The 18,729-nt window shown below is 45.0% G+C and overlaps 1 protein-coding gene across 1 annotated transcript in view; it reads left to right on the top strand.

The window, feature by feature from the left end:
- Nucleotides 1–206: 206 nt before the first annotated feature.
- The window catches only part of Bin3 (bridging integrator 3), a 35,112-nt gene continuing 16,589 nt past the window's right edge, over nucleotides 207–18,729 (top strand). The window contains exons 1-2 of the mRNA XM_070016632.1: nucleotides 207–289; nucleotides 17,742–17,790. Of these exons, the coding sequence (XP_069872733.1) occupies nucleotides 282–289; nucleotides 17,742–17,790 (57 nt within the window). The 5' untranslated portion in view covers nucleotides 207–281. The remainder of the gene's footprint in view (nucleotides 290–17,741; nucleotides 17,791–18,729) is intronic.

Below are 18,729 nucleotides of genomic sequence, written 5' to 3'. Positions count from 1 at the left end.
CGCGGAAGGCTGAGCCCGCTCCTCTCCTCCGTCAGGTGTGGCGTCGCGGCCTTGGCCTCGAAGCTCGCAGCCGCAGCGCCGCGGGCGCCAGCAAGGGACACGCCTCCGCGACCACGTGGCCGCCACAGGGTTAACGCGCCCGGCCCCGCCCACCAGCCCGCCTCTTCCGGGCAGAGGGGGCGGGCTCGGCGTCACTTCCTGGAGACTGGCTGAATCCGGAAGTGATCCCGGAGGACCGAGTTGCGGCGGAGGACCCCGGCGGACGGCCCAAGTTCGGAACCATGAGCTGGTGAGTGAAGTCCAGACCGCCGGGACCCCAGGCGCGCCACAAACCCGCCGGTTGGTCGGTGCCCGGCCGACAGCCCGTTTCGGGGTCATTGCGGGGAGGAAGGGGGTTCGCTCCCCCCCCCCGGCCCGGGACAGAAGAGGGGGGTTCTCCCAGCCTGCCACCCTGCATCTGATCTGTTTCCAACCCTCCCCTCCGTTGCGCCGGCCCCGTCCCCCGCTCCTTGCTTCCTGGCCTGTGAGCTGTGCCCTGGCGGGGAGCGGGGTCCCCCGCGGGCCCCGCGCGCGCCCCGCGCGGCTGCCCTCCCCGCGCTCGCGCGGGCCCCGGGCATCGATGCCAGCCAGCCCCCTCCCACACCGCTCAGCGTCTGCGGAAGACACACCTGCGTCCCTCTCAGAAGGCGCCAGAGAGTTACCAACCCCACTCGTCCTTAAAGTGTGGCCTTGGACGCATTTTAACCATCATCGTTAATGGCTCGTTTGCTTTGTAAGACTCACTTTGTTCCAAAAGCAATCTCTCTTCCTTGCTACGGATTATTTTAGGATCACAGGAGAGAACCATGGCTTGCTTGCCTTGCTGGGGCTTTCTTAGAGGTCTCTCATGTCAAACACTTTACCTACCTACTTTACCGCCCTGGATCTATGAGATCTGACTGTAATGCACTTGTATTAAGTTAATAAATTGACCCCTAGAGATATACAGAGTGAACCAACCCTTTGTAGATACTCGAGTTCCATTAACATGGGGAACATATTTGCCATCCTGTCCTCCGAGTTTAACCTGTTTATGCAAAATAAGTGCAAGATAATCAGTTATGAATGAATGAAGATAGTACAAAATCCTTCAGGGCCATCAGTAGAACCTAAGCTCTGTCTACAAGCCACTGATGGCAGGCAGAATCACGGACAGCTCTCTAATGTAAAATGGAAACCATTTCTGTCCCCTCCCCCCAACTTGCTTCTTCTACAAAGATTGATGGACTGTTGTCAGCCAGCACAGCTTATGGAGGAAGCCCTGGAGTAATGCCCTAAACATGGCCTAGCAGGAGCTACTCCTGGTCCTCTACTCTGCTCCAAGAGGATAATGGGAGGAGTGGATGCCTAGAACCCTAAAAGGCAACTTTGCTGACTTGTTATACTCTAGCTAGTGATGGGTGAAGTGGCAATACTTTACTTCCTTTCCTGGGTCCCCCAGCCTTGTGTTGTACATGTCTTATTCAATGCTACATCTTGAATCTTTGGCTCTCTCTTCCCTAATTTTTCAAAGTGAAAAACAATGGCTTATATTGTTTAGATTGACATTTGCAATTGGAAAACGTCAATGGACTCTGGGTGTGGTTACATGGGCCTGTGAGAGTAAATAGAAGGACTGAGGTTCAGGCCAGCTCTGAGGAAAAGAATAATAAAAGCAAGAAGGGTCTGGATGCATGGCTGTAGTGGTAGAGTACCTGCCTAGCAAGATGAGACACTGAATTTAAACTTAAATATCTAAAAAAAGAGAAAGAGATAAACAATTAGCTGGGGGAACTGAGGTAAATTGTTTCTGTCTTGTAGAACGTTTCTTTTCTGCAAAACAAGAAGCCCATTTGCTAAAACTTTGGTTGAGGAGAATTGCAATTGACAACTAATGCTAGCAGTATCTGTGGTTTTCCAAAGTAGAACTAATTTACCAGTCCATGTATGACTTGGTTCCTCTCTGGACTGAGGGTCACAGCCAAAAGGGTGGCTTTGTCCCTCAGAACTCAGATTCTTTTCTCTTCTTCCTTAGAGGACTTCTACATCATCTCTTACGTAGACCCTGACCCTCTCTCCCTGAGAGGAGACCAGCACCGGCGCCTGGGCTCACAATCACACTCAGTTCCTAACTCAATGGCTGGCAAAGGAACCAGGGCTGCGTCCTTCTGATTCACTCCCAGAGTGGTTTTTCTGCTCCCAGAATGAATCCCTCCATTCATCTGACACTGGAATTCTCAGTAGGGGAAAAGATCAGAGTGACGTAGAGCCATCGTGGGAGGCTGATGCCCAAGGTCAAGTTCACCAAGTATATGGGCTATGACAGCCATCATTAAATAAGGCCGAAGGGTACATAGCCTGTGGTCCCCAAAGGGTAGTCATTGTTCTGGACTAGGCTGGGCTTTCAAAATGTCACAGCGAGAAATGTCCAACATTGATGCCCTTTGCACACTGTGGACTTTGCATGAAGAGTGAGAGGCTTTTGTTCACTGCTTCCTCTGTGCAGGCAGCCCTCCCACCCCCTGTTTATTTAGTGGATACCTGCCCTGTACCCAGTCAGCCATTCATCTTTCAGCAAGACAACCTAGTGGTCCACTAGGAAGAAAGCATTGGGTATTCATTCTCAGATAACTGATTTTCTCCTTAGCTCCAAACCAAATGCTCCCCTTCCTTCTCCCATCTTCCCTCCCTTTGGCTCTCATATCTCACTCTGTTCTTACATGTTGTATTTATTAATGGTGTATATATAGCATTAAGGATAGTGATCTTAATTTAGCTTAGCTGACCGTGAGTTGTAGCTTTCCCTGGAACTGCATACCTTGATAATCTTAAGTTTAAATGATGAGAAATAGGAAGTGCTAGGGAAATCTTCCCTTACCTAGGTGTACAGTAGTTTGAGAGGGAAGGAAATTAGAGACATTACAGGAAGTTTGATGAGGTAAAGTACTGTGTTCCAATTTGGTTTAGTCATTCCCAGTGTGGCTTTGCTTGTCAACCTTTCCTGGTCTTGTTTGCTCCATCTGTAACACGGATTGCTACACAGAGTGTCCCAACAGACACTCTGTTACCAGAGTCTGCAGAAACAAATGGAGGCTGTCCATAAATAGGATTTCTTTCCAGCTTTCTAGGCTCTTTAATTTGTCTGCCCCTTAAATAATAATATTTTCAGGCTTGATCTGCAGCTCCCAGTCAGAACACAAACAGCTGATAATGGACAGAGTGCTGTGTTGCTAAGCAAGGATGTTTGGTAGGTTAGGTGTGGTAAACACCTTTCCACTTAAGATCTCTTTAATTTATGATGTATGTATAGGGTTGTAACACATTGTAAATTGAGGAACATCAATAAATATTTGTTGAGTGTGTGCTTATTAAACACTTAAAATATGCAACAGTGTGTCTCAGAGCCAGACCAGCATGGTTATGTTACTCAGGAGGCAGAGATCAGGAGGATTGAGGTTCGAGGACTGCCCAGGCTAAATGTTCACAAGAACCTGATCTCAATTGATCAAAGAAAAAAACTTGAACATGATGACACATGCCTGTCATCTCAGCTGCACTGGAAGCACAAGTAGGATTGCAGTCCAAGCCAGCCCAGGCATAAATATGGAGACCCTACTTTTAAAATAACTAAAGTGGTGGGTACTAGTGGCCTGTAATCTAGCTACTCAGGAGGCTGAGTTCTGAAGATTGCAATCCAAAGCTAGCCCAGGCTGGAAAGTCCATGAGACTTATCTCCAGTCAGCTACCAATGAGCCAGAAATGGAACTGTGGTTCAACATGGTACAGCACTGACCTGCGCACAAAAGCTTAGGGACAGCACCTAGGCCCTGAGTTCAAGCCCCAGGGACTGGCACAAGAAAGAAAGAGAGAATAAATAAAGCAGAAAGAGCTGGAGACAGCCTACTAGGCAGGTGCCTGCCTAGCAAACACAAGGCCCTGAGTTCAAATACCAGTCATGCCAAATTAAAAAAATTAAAAAGCATGTGGTAAGTGTTGGGTGGCATTGAAAAGGCTGTAAGAGTTCATCTCGATCTTCAGCCTGTGCATGGAAGCTCTAGAGATTCAAAGGAAGGACAGTTGATCACTAAATGTCAGGATGGGGCCACCAAGAAAGAATTGGAGTGGGAGGTGTAATTTCAACCGAATGGTGACCTAGCACATATCCTCTTAGCATGGGGAAGGAGAGGGAGGCAGGTGTGAAGAATAGAGGGAGGGAGGGGCTTGCTAGTAGTAACAGTCTGGTCAGTTTGGGGGCAGTGAATGAGGATCAAGCAGAGGCTCTGTTGGTGAGAACTGATACTTGGGGCCACATGGTAGGTCCTGGTCCCAGGCCAAAGAATTAAAATTGAGCCTGTCCTGTTGAAGGCTTTTGAGCAGCGAGATGGACATGGTGACTGATGCCTGTCCTCTCAGCTGCACTGGCAAAAGCAGAGACTTAGATTATCTGGACCACTGTCTTCAGGATAACTCATAAAAGAGAAGAAAGTCATGGAGAACTTGAACAATTGCTTCCAAAAAAAATTTTTTTTTCTCTTTTCTGGTACTGGGGCTTCAAACCTAGGACATTGCACTTGCTGGGCAAGTGCTTTGGCACTGAGCTACATCCCTTTCAACAACTTTTGACCACAGCTAGCAGTCAGAAAAGTCTTTGACATCACAATTCATGGATGACTTTATCCTTGAACCCAGTTTCTGGTAGTATCCATGCACCCCACTATTTTCCTTATGTCCTTGTTCATATTTTAGACAGCAATTCAGTTAATTTTCTGATTAGTTTTGAACTGAAAAAAAAAAAGTCCTAAGTTCCCTCCTTGAATTTCCTGCCTTTCCTTTCTTTCCTCCACCTTCAGGTGCCGCCTCAGCCTCCAGACTTTTGCCACAAACTCTTCTATTGTTTAGGAGGAAGTCACCCCTGAGGCAGATAAAACACTTGAGCCAGACCATAGTGCATTATGGACAGCTGTTGGCCTCAAACACAGAAAAAATAATTTCAAGTGTCCTAGCCATTCCCCTGAGTATTCTGTGTCACTTTGGGCAGTCCCCCCAGTCACCTCTCTGGACTTGTTTGTTCATCAAAGTACCACCACTGCCTTCACAGCAAATCTGCACAGACTGCTTCCTGTGTGGCAGGGGCCGTTTTATGCAGTAAACTCACTTCACAGCCACCTTCCAGGATAAGTAGATGATGAATCTGTTTTATCAGCCAGGAAGGTGAGGTCATGTGTGTAGTCTCACCACTGGTGATAAGCAGAGCCAGGATTTGAACCCCCAGTAGCCCAGCTCTAGAGATCATCCACCTCCAGTGCTGTCCAGGAGAGCCCTTCCCTTGAGCTGATATATCAGAAGCACCTCATAGACTTGGCAATAGTAGCTGCTCAATTAGATGGTCTCCTGGCCTTCATGTAACTAACAACGAGTGGCTTATTCTGTCTACTCTTCAGAGAGGAGCCTGGACAGCGGTAGGGAAGGAAGGAATCACAGCTGAGCCGGAGGATTGTTCTGGTCCCACTCACTGCCAGCCAAGTCACAGTCATGACTTTTATTTTTAAACACACATAGCTCCTTGGAGTGATGGCGATTCAAAGGTCATGTTCTGTGTGCTCTGGTTTGGGATCCAGCTAATTTCGGGTGAGGATAGGTGGGGCCGGAGGTTGTGGTCGTGGACACTGAGGTGGATGACTTCAGCCAGGTTGTTGCCCTTGGAAAGGGGTCTTCCATCTTTGTTCAGGCCCTTTGGCCTCCAGCTGGAGAGAACAGATCCAACCAGCTGCTGTTGTACTGGAGCCAAATGACCTCCATAAGCCCTGCCATAGTCCCTGGCCTGTGCTTTTTCTCTCTGACTGGGAAAGCGGTGGTAGCCTCATGGGCCTCAGACCAAGGACAGAGCCACAGAAGGACGGGGGGAAGGGCCAGTGCTTACAGCCTGCAGAAGCTGCCGCCTTTCGCCCACCTTCCTGCTCTTACCGAGACAGTGACTCAGGCCCAGACCACTCCCCGGGGAGCCAGGATTTCAGCCACTATCAACCAACCACCGCCTACTCCCTGCTCAGCCCTCCCTCCCTTCCCACGCACCTCCCTCACCTCCCCCTTCCACCAGCTCTGTGCCTCTCTTGCCCAGCAGAGATACCAGAAAGATATAGGGTGGGGTAGACTGAGTCATTTCGGGGTTCTTTCCACCCCCAGGCCAAGCTAGACTCACATGCACTCGAAACAAATGCTGGAAGCCAAGTGAAGACAGGGAAGCATGTCCAGGTTTTAGCCTCTCTCTACTCTTCTTTGTAATGGTTGTGGAGGACTTTCCCAAGAAGGCAGGAATGGAGCGACATGACATGCTGGGGTGACCAGGGGATCCCCACCCAACTGCCATCTGGGTCTGCCTCTTGTCTCTCTCTGCCTCTGCAGTGGTGGGGGTGAGGAAACAAAAGATTGAGAAACCCAACACATTGAAAATGCAAAAGAAGCTGGTTTTGTAAATAGACGTTACACAAGAACAGGAGCTTTTTTGGAAAGGGTTTAACTGAGACAGAATTACCCAACTGGCATCATGCTGCTAATAGAGATATTTACTGTTTGAAAAAGTGTATTTGTAGCTTTGGAGAACATCCTGTTGACTTTTCTTCATTATGAAAGAAAATAGAACCTTTTTTTCCCCTTTCCTCTGTATACACACAGAACTTTTTTCCTTCCCCAAGGTGGGGTATGTTGGGGATTCAGACCTGTTTTCTCCATTTTGTTGCTGAGACTGAAATATCTCCACTCCTGCCCTCTGGTGCTCATATTTTTGGAACGGCAGGCAGAAGCAAGTAGGGACTCCCACTCTAGAACGAGAGCTTAGAGCCTCTTATTTCTTCCAGAACATAGAGATTCTCTGCAGAGCGGGCTGTGCCATATTCTCTCTGTCTCTCTTCCCTCCCTCCCTCCCTCCATCTACTCCCCTGATTTCTATGAGGAGAACGCTGAAGAGATCTGCGAGGAAGAGGAAATGCAAAGGTCCTGAGGCCCAGTGGTCTTTCCTGCCCTGGAGGACCACGGACCTCAGCCCACCTGACCCAGCGGGTTCTGAGCAGCTCTGCCTTGGAGGTGCTGAGATCTGCTGTCCCTCACTGCCCTCCAGAGCAACTGCTTCTCCTGAGGAAGTCCCACAGGACCATGGGGAAGGATGAGTCCGAAGAGCTGGAGAAGTGTAGTTAGACTGCTCTCTTCGCCACTTTCTTTGCCTCTTGCTTGACACCCACTTAGAATCTGACCCCTCATCAGGGCCCTGGCCCCGACCAGAATGAGACCACATCCACCCTTGCCAGCCACAGAAACAACCTGGAGGCTCTTCTCCCTTCCCACCATCCTCCTAGGTTCTTTAAAATAGTTTTCCTCGGTGCATTATCTGGTCATTTCTCCAGACTTTACTTGTTCTATAGAAGGCCAGAGGCCAGCTATGTTTTCTGGATCTTCATTGAGAGTACTAGTCCCCTGTGTAGTTGATGACACCCTTAGTAAGTGTAACTTTGGTAACATTGGATGCCACCCCCCCTCCCATATAAAGTATTTTACAGGGCCTTCAGGCAATGCATTTTACTAATTTAATCATTCATTTGGTGCTTACTGAATACATGAAACTAGACTGTATATGCCATGAGATCATGGAAGGAGTGTGTCTCATTTATCTTGGTATTCCAGAGTCTAGCATAGTGCTTGGCATAGAGTTGGCCCTTAGTAAATACATAATACTTTCTCACCAAATGGCTGAGTACAGACTGTACCTAGTACACATCTGCTGGGCTTGCAAAGACCAATAGCATTCAGTCCTTGTCCTTGAGGAGCAATATATCTCAATCAGAAAGTGCCAGATAGACATATCAATGTTAATTGGCCCGGACCCCTTACTAATGAGAGTTGCTTTAGTAATGACAAGATAGTTGAGTATTAGGGAATGTATTTGCTTAGTTCATCACAATGGTAGGTCATCAGAGAGTAAGCTGCTCCCAATACATGCTCAAAGGGCACTGGGATAAGTCAAGGATGCAGTCTTCACATCTTCATGTCTTTTAGCAATCTAGGAGTGAAAAACTATTTGCTTTCTACTAAGAAGCTTTCTGGCTGAAATCACTCCCTTCACATTTAATAGTGAAAAAGCAAGCACAAAAGCTCCCTACCAGGGGCTGGGAAGGTGGCTCAGTGGTAGAGTGCTTGCCTTGCATGCATGAGGCCCTGGGTTCAATTCCCCAGCACCACATAAGCAAAAAGAAAAAAAAAAAAGCTCCCTACCAAAGTCTAGACATGTTTTATACAATTTCTAGCTGACACAACGTAAGTCAAGAAATGGGTGAAAATATTGGAAAAGAAAAGATATTTTACCATTATTTTCAAATGGTAAAACTTTCCCACTTCCCCAGCCTCAGTTGGATTTCTTGGCTGTGTAGCTATTATAGCTGGTTACAGAACAAATACACCAACAAGATATAATAAAAATGAATTCCAGCCCGACACTGGTGGCTCACACCTGTCATCCTTGCTACTTAGGATGCTCAGATCTGAAGATCTCTGTTTGAAGTCAACCCAGGCAGGAAAGGCTGCAAGACTCTTTATCTCTAACTAACTACTCAGAGAAAGCTGGAAGTGGCACTGTGGCTCAAGTGGTAGAGTGCTACCTTGAGCACAAAGAGGCTCAGGGACAGTGCCCAGGCCCTGAATTCAAGCCCTAGGACTGGCAAAAAAATGAAATAAAATAAAAATCTCATTTTCTGTATAATTATCTCGTGGACTGTATAACATATCTCGTGGGAATACAACATCCCATGAAATGTATAACATATAAGGCTAGAGATCCCATAGAATGGAATCTTAGTATTAATAATATGTATAGAGGACCTATAAGAGAAAGGGGGATAATAAAAAGATTTGAATGAATGGAAAAGTTATTATGGCCCTAAAATGAGTAAATATAGAATGTAGGGTTTTGTTTTGTTTTGGGGGGGTTTTTTGTGCTAGTTCCAAGGCCTGAACTTGAGCCTGGGAGCTCTCCCTACCACTGACCTTATTCTACTTCTGGCTTTTTTGGTGGTTAATTGGAGATAAGAATGTCACAGGCAGGCTTCAAGCTGTGATCCTCAGATTTTCAGTATCCTGAGTAGCTAGGATTTCAAGCACGAGCCTACATTGGCTTGTAGATTCTTTGCACACACAAAATCTTAAGAATACAAGGCATTTCCGATAATCTTAACTATATTTGTGGTTTAGTTAGAGAGGCAGGGCATAGCACATAATTTTGAAATTAATCTTGAATAATAAAACAAGTGATAATGCAAAAAAAAATTACCTGACAAAAGAAGCTTGATCAGAAGAGATTGACTTTGTTAGGAGTTTAGAGCTTTTAAAACAAAAGCTTAAAAAAAAAAAAAGTAATTAGCCAGGTGCCCAAGGCTCACACCTGTAATCCTAGCTACTTAGAAGGCTGAGGTCTGAGGATCATGGTTCAAAGCCAGCCCAGGCAGGACACCCCGTGAGACTCTTATCTCCAATAAACCACCAGAAAACCGGAAGTGGTGCTATAGCTCAAGTGGTAGAGTGCTAGCCTTGAGCTGAAGAGCTGTGGACAGCGCCCAGGCCCAGAGTGCAAGCCCCATGACTGACCAAAAAAAAAAAAAAAAAGTAATTAATGTCATTGTCAAAGATGTATTTAAAGTTTAAGCTTCAACAAACCATTCTGAGATAAGTAGATGACCAATTGCAAAGGATTCATCATACCTTATACAAAAAAATTAAAATGGATGGAAAACCTACCTGGAAACCCCACCAAAGAAAACATATGGGTAGGCCGGGCACCGGTAATCCTAGCTACTCAGGAGCCTGAGATATGAGGATCATGGTTCAAAGCCAGCCCGGGCAGGAAAGTCCATGAAACTCTTATCTCCAATAAACTACCAGAAAACCGGAAGTGGCGCTGTAGCTCAAGTGGTAGAGCACTAGCCTTGAGCTGAAGAGCTGAGGGACAGCACTCAGACCCAGAATTCAAGCCCCACGACTGACAAAAAAAAAAAATATATGGGTATATCCTTCTATTCTTGAATTTGGCAAAGCATTCTTAGATAGGACACCAAAAGCATGAGCAGTATGAAGGCTACAGCGTTCTTAGCTCCAGAGTTCTGTCCTAGGGCATTCCAAAGGTAGATTTGCCATGTGAAACTAATGAAACTAACTTTAATGGACCTTGCCCAAGACAACTTGGAAGGGGCTCTTGCCACGTGTTCACAGCATCCCTCCTGTACACCAAAATCAGAGTGTGTCTATGGAAATTCCGTGTTGTTTTTCTAAATCCTGCCTTCTGTTCCTGTATTACCACTTATGCTAGTCAACTTCGGAGAAGTAGAGGCCTTTATTGGGGTGGGATGGGGAGTGAGCTGTGAGGTGTTTTAACTATCATTTACAGACATTTTTGGAAGTTTTTAATGAATGTTAAATTTATTAACTGAGAAATATGCAAGAGGCCCCCTTTTTCTTTTTTTTTTCCAGTTGTGGGGCTTGAACTTAGGGCCTGGGTGCTATCTCTGTGCCTCTTTGTGCTCAAGGCTAGTGCCCTACTACTAGAGCCACAGCACCAGGCAGGAAAGGCTGGTTTTTGAGTGGCTAATTGGAGTTAAGAGTCTTAGAGGGACTTTTCTGCTCTGACTGGCTCCCAACCATGATCCTCAGATCTCAGCCTCCTGAGGAGCTAGTATTACAGGCATGAGCCACCAGCACCTAGCCTTTTTCATAATCTTTTAATTCATGTAAAAATTGAAGGGGATTGGGAGGTGTAGCTTGATGGTAGAGCACCTGTGCGGCATATATGAGGCCTTGGGTTCAATCACTATCACCAGTGCAGGGAGGAAGTAAATCTAAAGGGGAAATTGGATTTAACAATGAATGGATCCCAAATGATAACAGCGAACAATCAAATCAGTTGAAATTCATGGGAAATCTAGCATTTAGCAAAGCATTCTCAAATGGTTAAGTCAAAAACTAAAACTTGATTAAGGAAATAAAATCTGTTTTAACCAGGAATAATGATAATTTGATAAACAAGGTGATGAAGAGGAGCAACTCATACAAACACATTTTCAGTAGATTGAACATCATTTGTATACATCGAGTTGACATAAATCATGTTATGCTCTCCTACAAGGACATTAGTGACAAACCAGTTACTGTCATTAATTCAGAGAGCATTGAAGATTAGTCACTGTACAACGAGTCTTGAAATGTGCCTTGAAATCTAACAGTTTATTTATAAAAGAAACAAGATTTTTTTCCTAAATATTGTAAGTTCTGAAATTTATATATTTACCAGCAAGCTGAAAACAAGCGTTTCTAAACTGTCAGTAGTAGAAAATGAATTTCAGTTAACCATATAGGAGGAAAGACTGAATTACCATCCTTTTTACTCTTAAGAAAACGATGCATGGGCTGGGAAGGTGGCTCAGTGGTAGAGCGCTTGCCTTGCATGCATGAGGCCCTGGGTTCGATTCCTCAGCATCATATAAGCAGGAAAAAAAAAAAAGCCAGAAGTGGCGCTGTGGCTCAAGTGGTAAAGCGCTAGCCTTGAGCTGAAGAGCTGAGGGACAGTGCCCAGGCCCAGAGTTCAGGCCCCACCACCAGATCCAAAAAAAGAAAAAAGAAAAACGATGCCTATTGAAAGAGGTGACTCTGATCAAGATCTGTTGTATTCATAAACTGCTTTGTTAAATGGCAAACTCCTTTGTACAACCACTTACTATTCACTTAAAGATAGTTAAAAACAAAAACTATGCCACCAACCCTGTCACAGGAGCACAGTGAATGACTCTGCAACCCTGAAGACTTGGGTCATAACATAGAGGTGGGGCAGGCAGAGGGGTCATAAAAATAGCAGGTTATTTCCAACACTTGTGTCATTTGTCCACTTTTAAAATTATTCATTAAGCTTTTTTTCCACTTCCATGCTTATTTTTATTTTCCTTTTCACACCTGTTTGTATATTTTATATTCTCTTACCTTAAAAGACATCCCAATTGTATCAGGACTCCAGAACCCTGACAGACTTGCAAGCCTCACTTGTCTTGGAGAAGTCTTGGGGGGAAATGAGTGTCCACACGTGGAGTGTCCAAGAGACACCCTGGCCTAGAGCCTTTATCCCCAAGGCAGAAGACTAGCAGTTAACTTTAGGGAATTACACCCACCAGAGAAAGGACCAGAAAATGCTGTCTTGTCATACCCCATGAGAGACCAACCATATCCATGCGCTCAGAGCTGCTAGAGAACTTTCTTTTGTCCCCCAGCATATATGTGAGCAGACAACCAAAACCTATCACACATTGAAGGAAAGCATGTTGTACAAAAAGTGAAGACTAAGTAAATAGAAGGAAAAAAATACAACTTGGTGGGAAACAGATTATGAAGAGAGAAGAAACTTTTTTCGAACTAGCATTAAGATCTCAGAGAGACAAGTTGACTGTGAAATCCAAACCGAACACTGTAAAAAGGGACATCCTGTAGAGGAAATAGAGATCTGATAACAAAATTAAATAAATATATGCAATAAAAATTATGCAGGCCTTAATCTGGCATTCTAATACATTAAGGTAGTTGTAAGGATGGGGTTATAAATAATCAGGTACCTTTTTTATATTAGCAATTGAATTTCTCTTGCAATATACAAATCAAAGCTTTCTCATTGAGAAAGGCATAAAATTTAAGGAAAAGCTGATAGCAAGAATGAGGGAGAAACTCTTCAAAAGTATTACATAAGAAAATAAGAAAATGCTGAAAACCAGCAATGAGAAGATCAGCCAGGAGGGTCAACATCAAAATTCTGACACCATCACAATTAAACAGAACATACAGAAGAAATCAAATCACAGCCATTTTTTTTATTCCCAGAACTAAAGATTGTAAATTGCCAAATTGGAAATACTCCGAGGATCCAGCATGTTAATAAAATATACATGTTAGGGCTGGGAAGTTGGCTCAGTGGTAGAGCGCTTGCCTTGCATGCCTGAGGCCCTGGGTTCGATTCCTCAGCACCACATAAGCAAAAAGAAAAAAGCCGGAAGTGGCACTGTGGCTCAAGTGGTAGGGCACTAGCCTTGAGCTGAAGAGCTGAGGGACAGTGCTCAGGCCCAGAGTTCAGGCCCCACAACCAGACCAAAAAATATATATATATATATATAAATATATATATATATATATATACATGTTAATAAAATGTACATCAGAACAAACATGATCTATAAACTTGCATAAAGAAAATGAAAAAAGATGGTTGGAGGCATAACACAAAAGATAAAGCTTGCCTAGCAACTATGAGGCACTGGGTTCAATTAATACCACAAACAGGAAAAATAAATGACATTTTTATAGGAAATTTTTTTATTCTGAGGTATAAAATGGTAAATATAAATGATAAATAATATTTTTAGAAGGACTGAGGATGTAGCTCAGTGGTAGAATGCTAGCATGTGGCTAGCATGCTCAAGGCCCTGGATTCAATACCCAATACAGTAGTAGTAGTAGTAGTGGTGGTGGTGGTGGTGGTAATAATAATAATAATATACACACAGATTCAGTGTTTCACTGCTTTTTTTGTTTTGTTAGGGTATGTACATACTTGTGTGTTTCATCATTTCTGCTTTTCTATTTCTTCCAAGTTTTCAACACTGATCAAGGGCTATTTTTATGGTCAAGGGAAAAAAATGTTTTTTTTGTTTGTTTGTTTGAGAAAACATGGAAAGTACAAAGAAGAAAATATGAAAAAAATAGTAATTCTATTTTTACTACTCAGAAATAACCACTACTAACTTTTGCCTGTTTTTCTCCTTTGTTTTTCTTTTTGCAAATTGAAAAATAAAATAAACACTACCAAACATTAACCTTGGTCTTCTTTTAGATAGGAGGTTATGGCTGGCTTTGGGTTTTTTCTTCTCCCTCCCTCACCTGCCCCATATCTACCTCTTACTTCAGCAGAACTGATTCTCACTTCAGTCTTGAGAAGAACTGGGGTAAGCCAGGCGGGAGGGCCTTCTATTTGGCTGAGGTGGCCACATGTCCACGTTTCCCTGTACAGTCCTGCTGTCCTGCTGATGTGCTTCAAAATGCCCCAGTTTCAGACCAGAGAAGAGTGTAGATTTGGGGATTGGCAGGCAGCCACATGCAAAATCAGGGTAGATGTGCTGGGTGAGTGAGGAAGGAGACCAGGAGGAAGGCTGAGGCCACTGGCCATGTTGAAGGCTGGTGCAGTTCCTCACCAACTCTGGCTAGGGCAGATACTTGGCTCATACAAGATGAGCCAAGACCCATCTTTTTTTTTTTTTTTTTGGTGCCAGTACTGTGGCCTGAACTCAAACCCTGGCTTTTTTGCTCAAGGCTGGTACTCTGCCATTTGAACCACTTCTGGTTTTTATGGTAGTTAGTGGAGATAAGAGTCTCACAGATTTTCTGCCCAGGCTGGCTTCGAACCATGATCCACAGATTTCAGCTTCCTGCATAGCTAGGATTACAGGTGTGAGCCACTGGTGCCCTCCTGAGCCAGGGTCATCTTAAAGCACACACAGGCCAAAGTGAACTAGCTGCTAATGGCTAAAACTGAATCAGTTTGAGTTCCAAAATGAAGTGGGATTGGCTTATAACTCAAAGTATAAAATAAAAGTATTCATGAGTCTGTATTGATATAAATAACTGACTAACATAAATAAATAAATGGAACCTGGCTCCATGGTGGCTTTCTTCTATAACATGTCATGGACAGGTAGATGGGTATTAGGGACAGCTACGTACTAGAGAAAGAGGCAAACACTGCCTCAGCCAGTGGCAAGGGCCACATGCATGGCTGAGCCATGTCCCTCGCGTTTGCCCTTCATGAAGCAGGTGCTCTGCGATCCTCCTCCTTTAAAGCAGTAACCTCCGCTCACACAAATCCCATTTGGGAGACATTCTGTACAATGTAAGACCTGTGCTCCTTAACGTTGTCTATTTCATCAAAAACAGGAAAAGTAACCAATGGCCACAGCCTGAAAGGACTTAGAGACAAAATGTAATGTGGTGACCTGAGTAGTATCCAAGCACAGGAAAATGGCATTAGGGGAAAGCTAAGGAGATCTGACTGGAGCATAGACTTTAATATGTTGATACTGGTTCATTAATCATGACTAATGTACATATTAGTGTAACATTAATAAAAGGGATCCGTAGGGGAGATGGGATTAGGACACTTTGTTTTACAATTTTTCTGTAAAACTTAAAACCTCCAAAATAAAGTCATTTTTCCTTTAAAAAGGACTTCTAGCAGATAAGAGAGAAGGCTTTTGAGCTGGCAGGTTGAAGATTGCTAAGAATAGTTTGATCATGGTCCATCTGATATTCAGTAGCTTCAGTGGAAATACAGAAAGAATGACCCACTCCATCTTCACAGTGCATAGAATCTGTCTGTGCCAAAACCTAGACACCTCCTCTTTTGTTGCCAGGCTCTTCAAAACTATGAGCCCCTTCTGATCCCCCAATGTAGTAACTAACACTAGGCATTTTGATCAAATCTATAGAACAAAGTTCATGTGAAAAGAATGTGGAACTTTGAATGGCAGAGAGCAGACCGAGTCCAGAAGACAGGTCCTACTGACTTATTTCTGCTTCTCTCATGAGCCAGCATGGGGACCCTGGGCTAATCACCAAACCTCTGGGCATCTGCTTCCCTGTCTACAGAATAAGAGGGTTGAAATGGAAAAGGAAAAAATTTCTATGGTGACCTGCAGTTCTAAAAATACTATGATTCTAAATTAAGATAGAGAGACTGTGGGTTACAGATAATGAAAACTGAAGTCCCAGCTCTCTTGGTTCTTGATCTGCAGTACTAGACTCCGGCCACTCAGGATTCTCTGGGCTTTGAGCCTGCTCCCTGTAGTCTTGAGATGGAGCTTCCATGTGGACAAGCAGAAAAGCACAAATACTCCAACACCTTTTTGTTTCATTGCTGAAGAAACAAGGCCCCCGATGTGCACAAGTGACAAGACTGGGGGGCAGAGGCTGGCTCTTCTCCCTGGTCAGAGGTTTTCTGTTGTAGTGGGCTTCCCACAGCCCATCCACAACCCTGCCAGGACCTCGTTTACACTGTTCAAAGTAGCCTTGAGGGCAGTCATTTACCAGCTGTCACCTCCAATCCTTGATTGTAGGGAGCTTTGGTCTCCCTGACTTTTCTCTTTAAGTCTGAGGACGGGAAATTGCAAGTTCATTTTCCCCTGCCTTTCCCGCTCCCTAGCTTACCTTTCTCTCTGGTAATTACATAGTTCAAGATGCTCTGTTGACACAAGCCACGTGAATCAGCCAGTCTGCAAAGGGTTAACACTCCCAAATTATGGGGCTGGGTTAACAATAAACAGGATGTCCTCCAGAAATTAAATTTAAACCACCGTGACTCAAGCTGGCCCATCCCCTCAACCAGATCGCTGTCTGGGGTTATTATCGGTGGTTAATTATACTGTTGGGTTTAGCAACAGTTTGGTCAGTTTGGGCCAAATGGAAGCAGGCTCTGGGTTTAGGGGAGAAGGAGTTGGGCCAGGCAGTGTTGACAACAGGAGGTTTTGATGGAGAGGCTGGCTTCCGGACATTTTACTAAACTGACCCCAGGGTCCCTCATGTCCTACCTGGGGGCAGCATGGAGGTGCAGCCCATAGTTCCTGTTGCTGCTGAGACACACCAGGCTGGCCTCCTCACCTAGGCAGAGCGCTGTGCCTCTCAGGATTGTAGAATCATAGAGTTTTTGCCTGGGGAAGCCGCTACGTTATCTAGTGTCATCCACTCATTTTTAAGTAAGTCTCTGTACAGCAGTTTCCTGCCAAGGACAGTCTGCTCAGGAACTGGGGCTGGCCTGGTGCTCCACCTACAAGACTTTATCCTCCTTCTGTTCAAGCCTGGTCCAGGTACCAGTGGGCAATCTGAGGTGCAGAACTCCTTAACAAGTTCAAGGAAGATCCAGGTTGGATTGCAGATTCTTCCAGAAAGCCACTGTCTCTAAAGCCCCTAATCTATCATCTCACCCCAACATTCCCATAGGATCCGCCGATTGTCCCTCTGTAGAGAAACTGAGAAGTACTTCATACAGAAGTTGAGTGATATTTGCAGGGTTTTTTAAAGGCATGTTTCCAAGAATGATAGCTATTATATGAGCCTTTAATTTCTCACTTTGCAGCTCCTCAGGACATAAGGACTACAGTGATGGCTATTTTCTCTAGTCCATCTTGGGGCATGAATTCAGGGTCTGGATGTTGTCCTTGAGCTCTTTCGCTCAAGGCTAGCACTCTTACCACTTAAGCCATAGCTCCACGTGTGGCTTTTTTGGGTGGTTATTTCAGAGTATCACAGACTTCCTATCTGGGCTGGCTTTGAACCTTGATCCTCAGATCTCAGCCTCCTGAATAGCTAGACTTCCAGGCATGAGTCACCATTGCCCAGTTTTCTTCCATGTATTTACATGGCAGACTGTCAGTAGAAAAGATGCTCTGGGCCAGAGGTGGTACCCAGAGCCTTGGTGGGATGTTGTCTGCGGGGCACTGTGTCCACAAACTAAGCTCATGCACATTCGAGAAAATGGGAGTCCAAATACCAAGTAGCAATTCCCTGGCGTGTCTCACTCTCCTCGTGCAGAAGAGCCATCCTGCATCCATTCCTCTAGCCCATGCTTCCCATTTTCTCACAGTAGTCTTCTTTGTCTCTCCCTCTTCCAGGATTCCTTTCAAGATTGGGCAGCCCAAGAAACAGATTGTTCCCAAAACAGTGAGTATAACCCAATATTTTTGATCAGTTCCATCACTCGTGGCCTCCACACAGCACCAGAGATTTGACTCTACACATCTTGGGACTAGGAAAACATCAACCTGGCTCACTGTAGAGCCTGGGGCTCACAGTGACCTCCTGTCCTGAGTCACTCGCCTGTGTCTGCATAGTCCTCTTTTAAAGAGGGGTCCTGAAACGCAGATGTCCCTCCAAAGACACAGCCCAGGACTTTATTTCTGGCTACCTTAGCTGCATAAAACATCAAGCAGCCTCTCCAGATGACCCAGAGCCTTTTGTCTACTCTGTCAAATGCGTTTTTCTCCCGTGGTCCAGAATCACTCAGCAGGGTAGTAATAGCTGCCGACCTAAAGGTGTCTCCAAGATGAGAGGAAAAAAGAGTTGCAGATTTCTAGAAAGCTAGAGCTAAAACTCTGGGACCACCTGTTTTGTTACCTGACACTTAAGCCCCCCAAACTGGCAGTGACTTTCTAAGATCTGAAATCCAATTGGCACAGCTGCAATTAGAACTTGGGTCTGAGAATCTGATCTGTTCCTCATTCTGTGTTTTGTGTTGGCGGTAAAGATCTTCAAGAGATTCTCCCAACAAAATAGCCTCTTCCGCTCCTCGCCCACAAATCTGAGTGTAGCCCTGGGTTTTAATGTAGGTGACCACACTCTAGAGCTCCTTTCCATAAAGGCTCTGAAAAGTCCAGCACCATCTCCACTATGTCAACCCCTTGCCTCAGTCCTTTGCCTTTCTAACTTCTCTCCCCTCTCCCCCCTTCTTGGCTCAGCTCTTAAAACTACAGGAAAGACATTGTTTCTATTTGGCAGGAAGTTCAGCACACATCTGACCAATGCCTCCATTTTAGAGGGTAATCCAAAATGTGGTCACTTGAAAGGAAGTGGGCCTGAGTTAAAAGAATTCTCCCCTGCTTC

This window comes from Dipodomys merriami, unplaced genomic scaffold, assembly GCF_024711535.1.
Source record: "Dipodomys merriami isolate MVZ:Mamm:240054 unplaced genomic scaffold, mDipMer1.0.p SCAF_12, whole genome shotgun sequence".
NCBI lineage: Eukaryota > Metazoa > Chordata > Mammalia > Rodentia > Heteromyidae > Dipodomys > Dipodomys merriami.
This window is presented reverse-complemented; position numbering and strand designations above follow the sequence as displayed.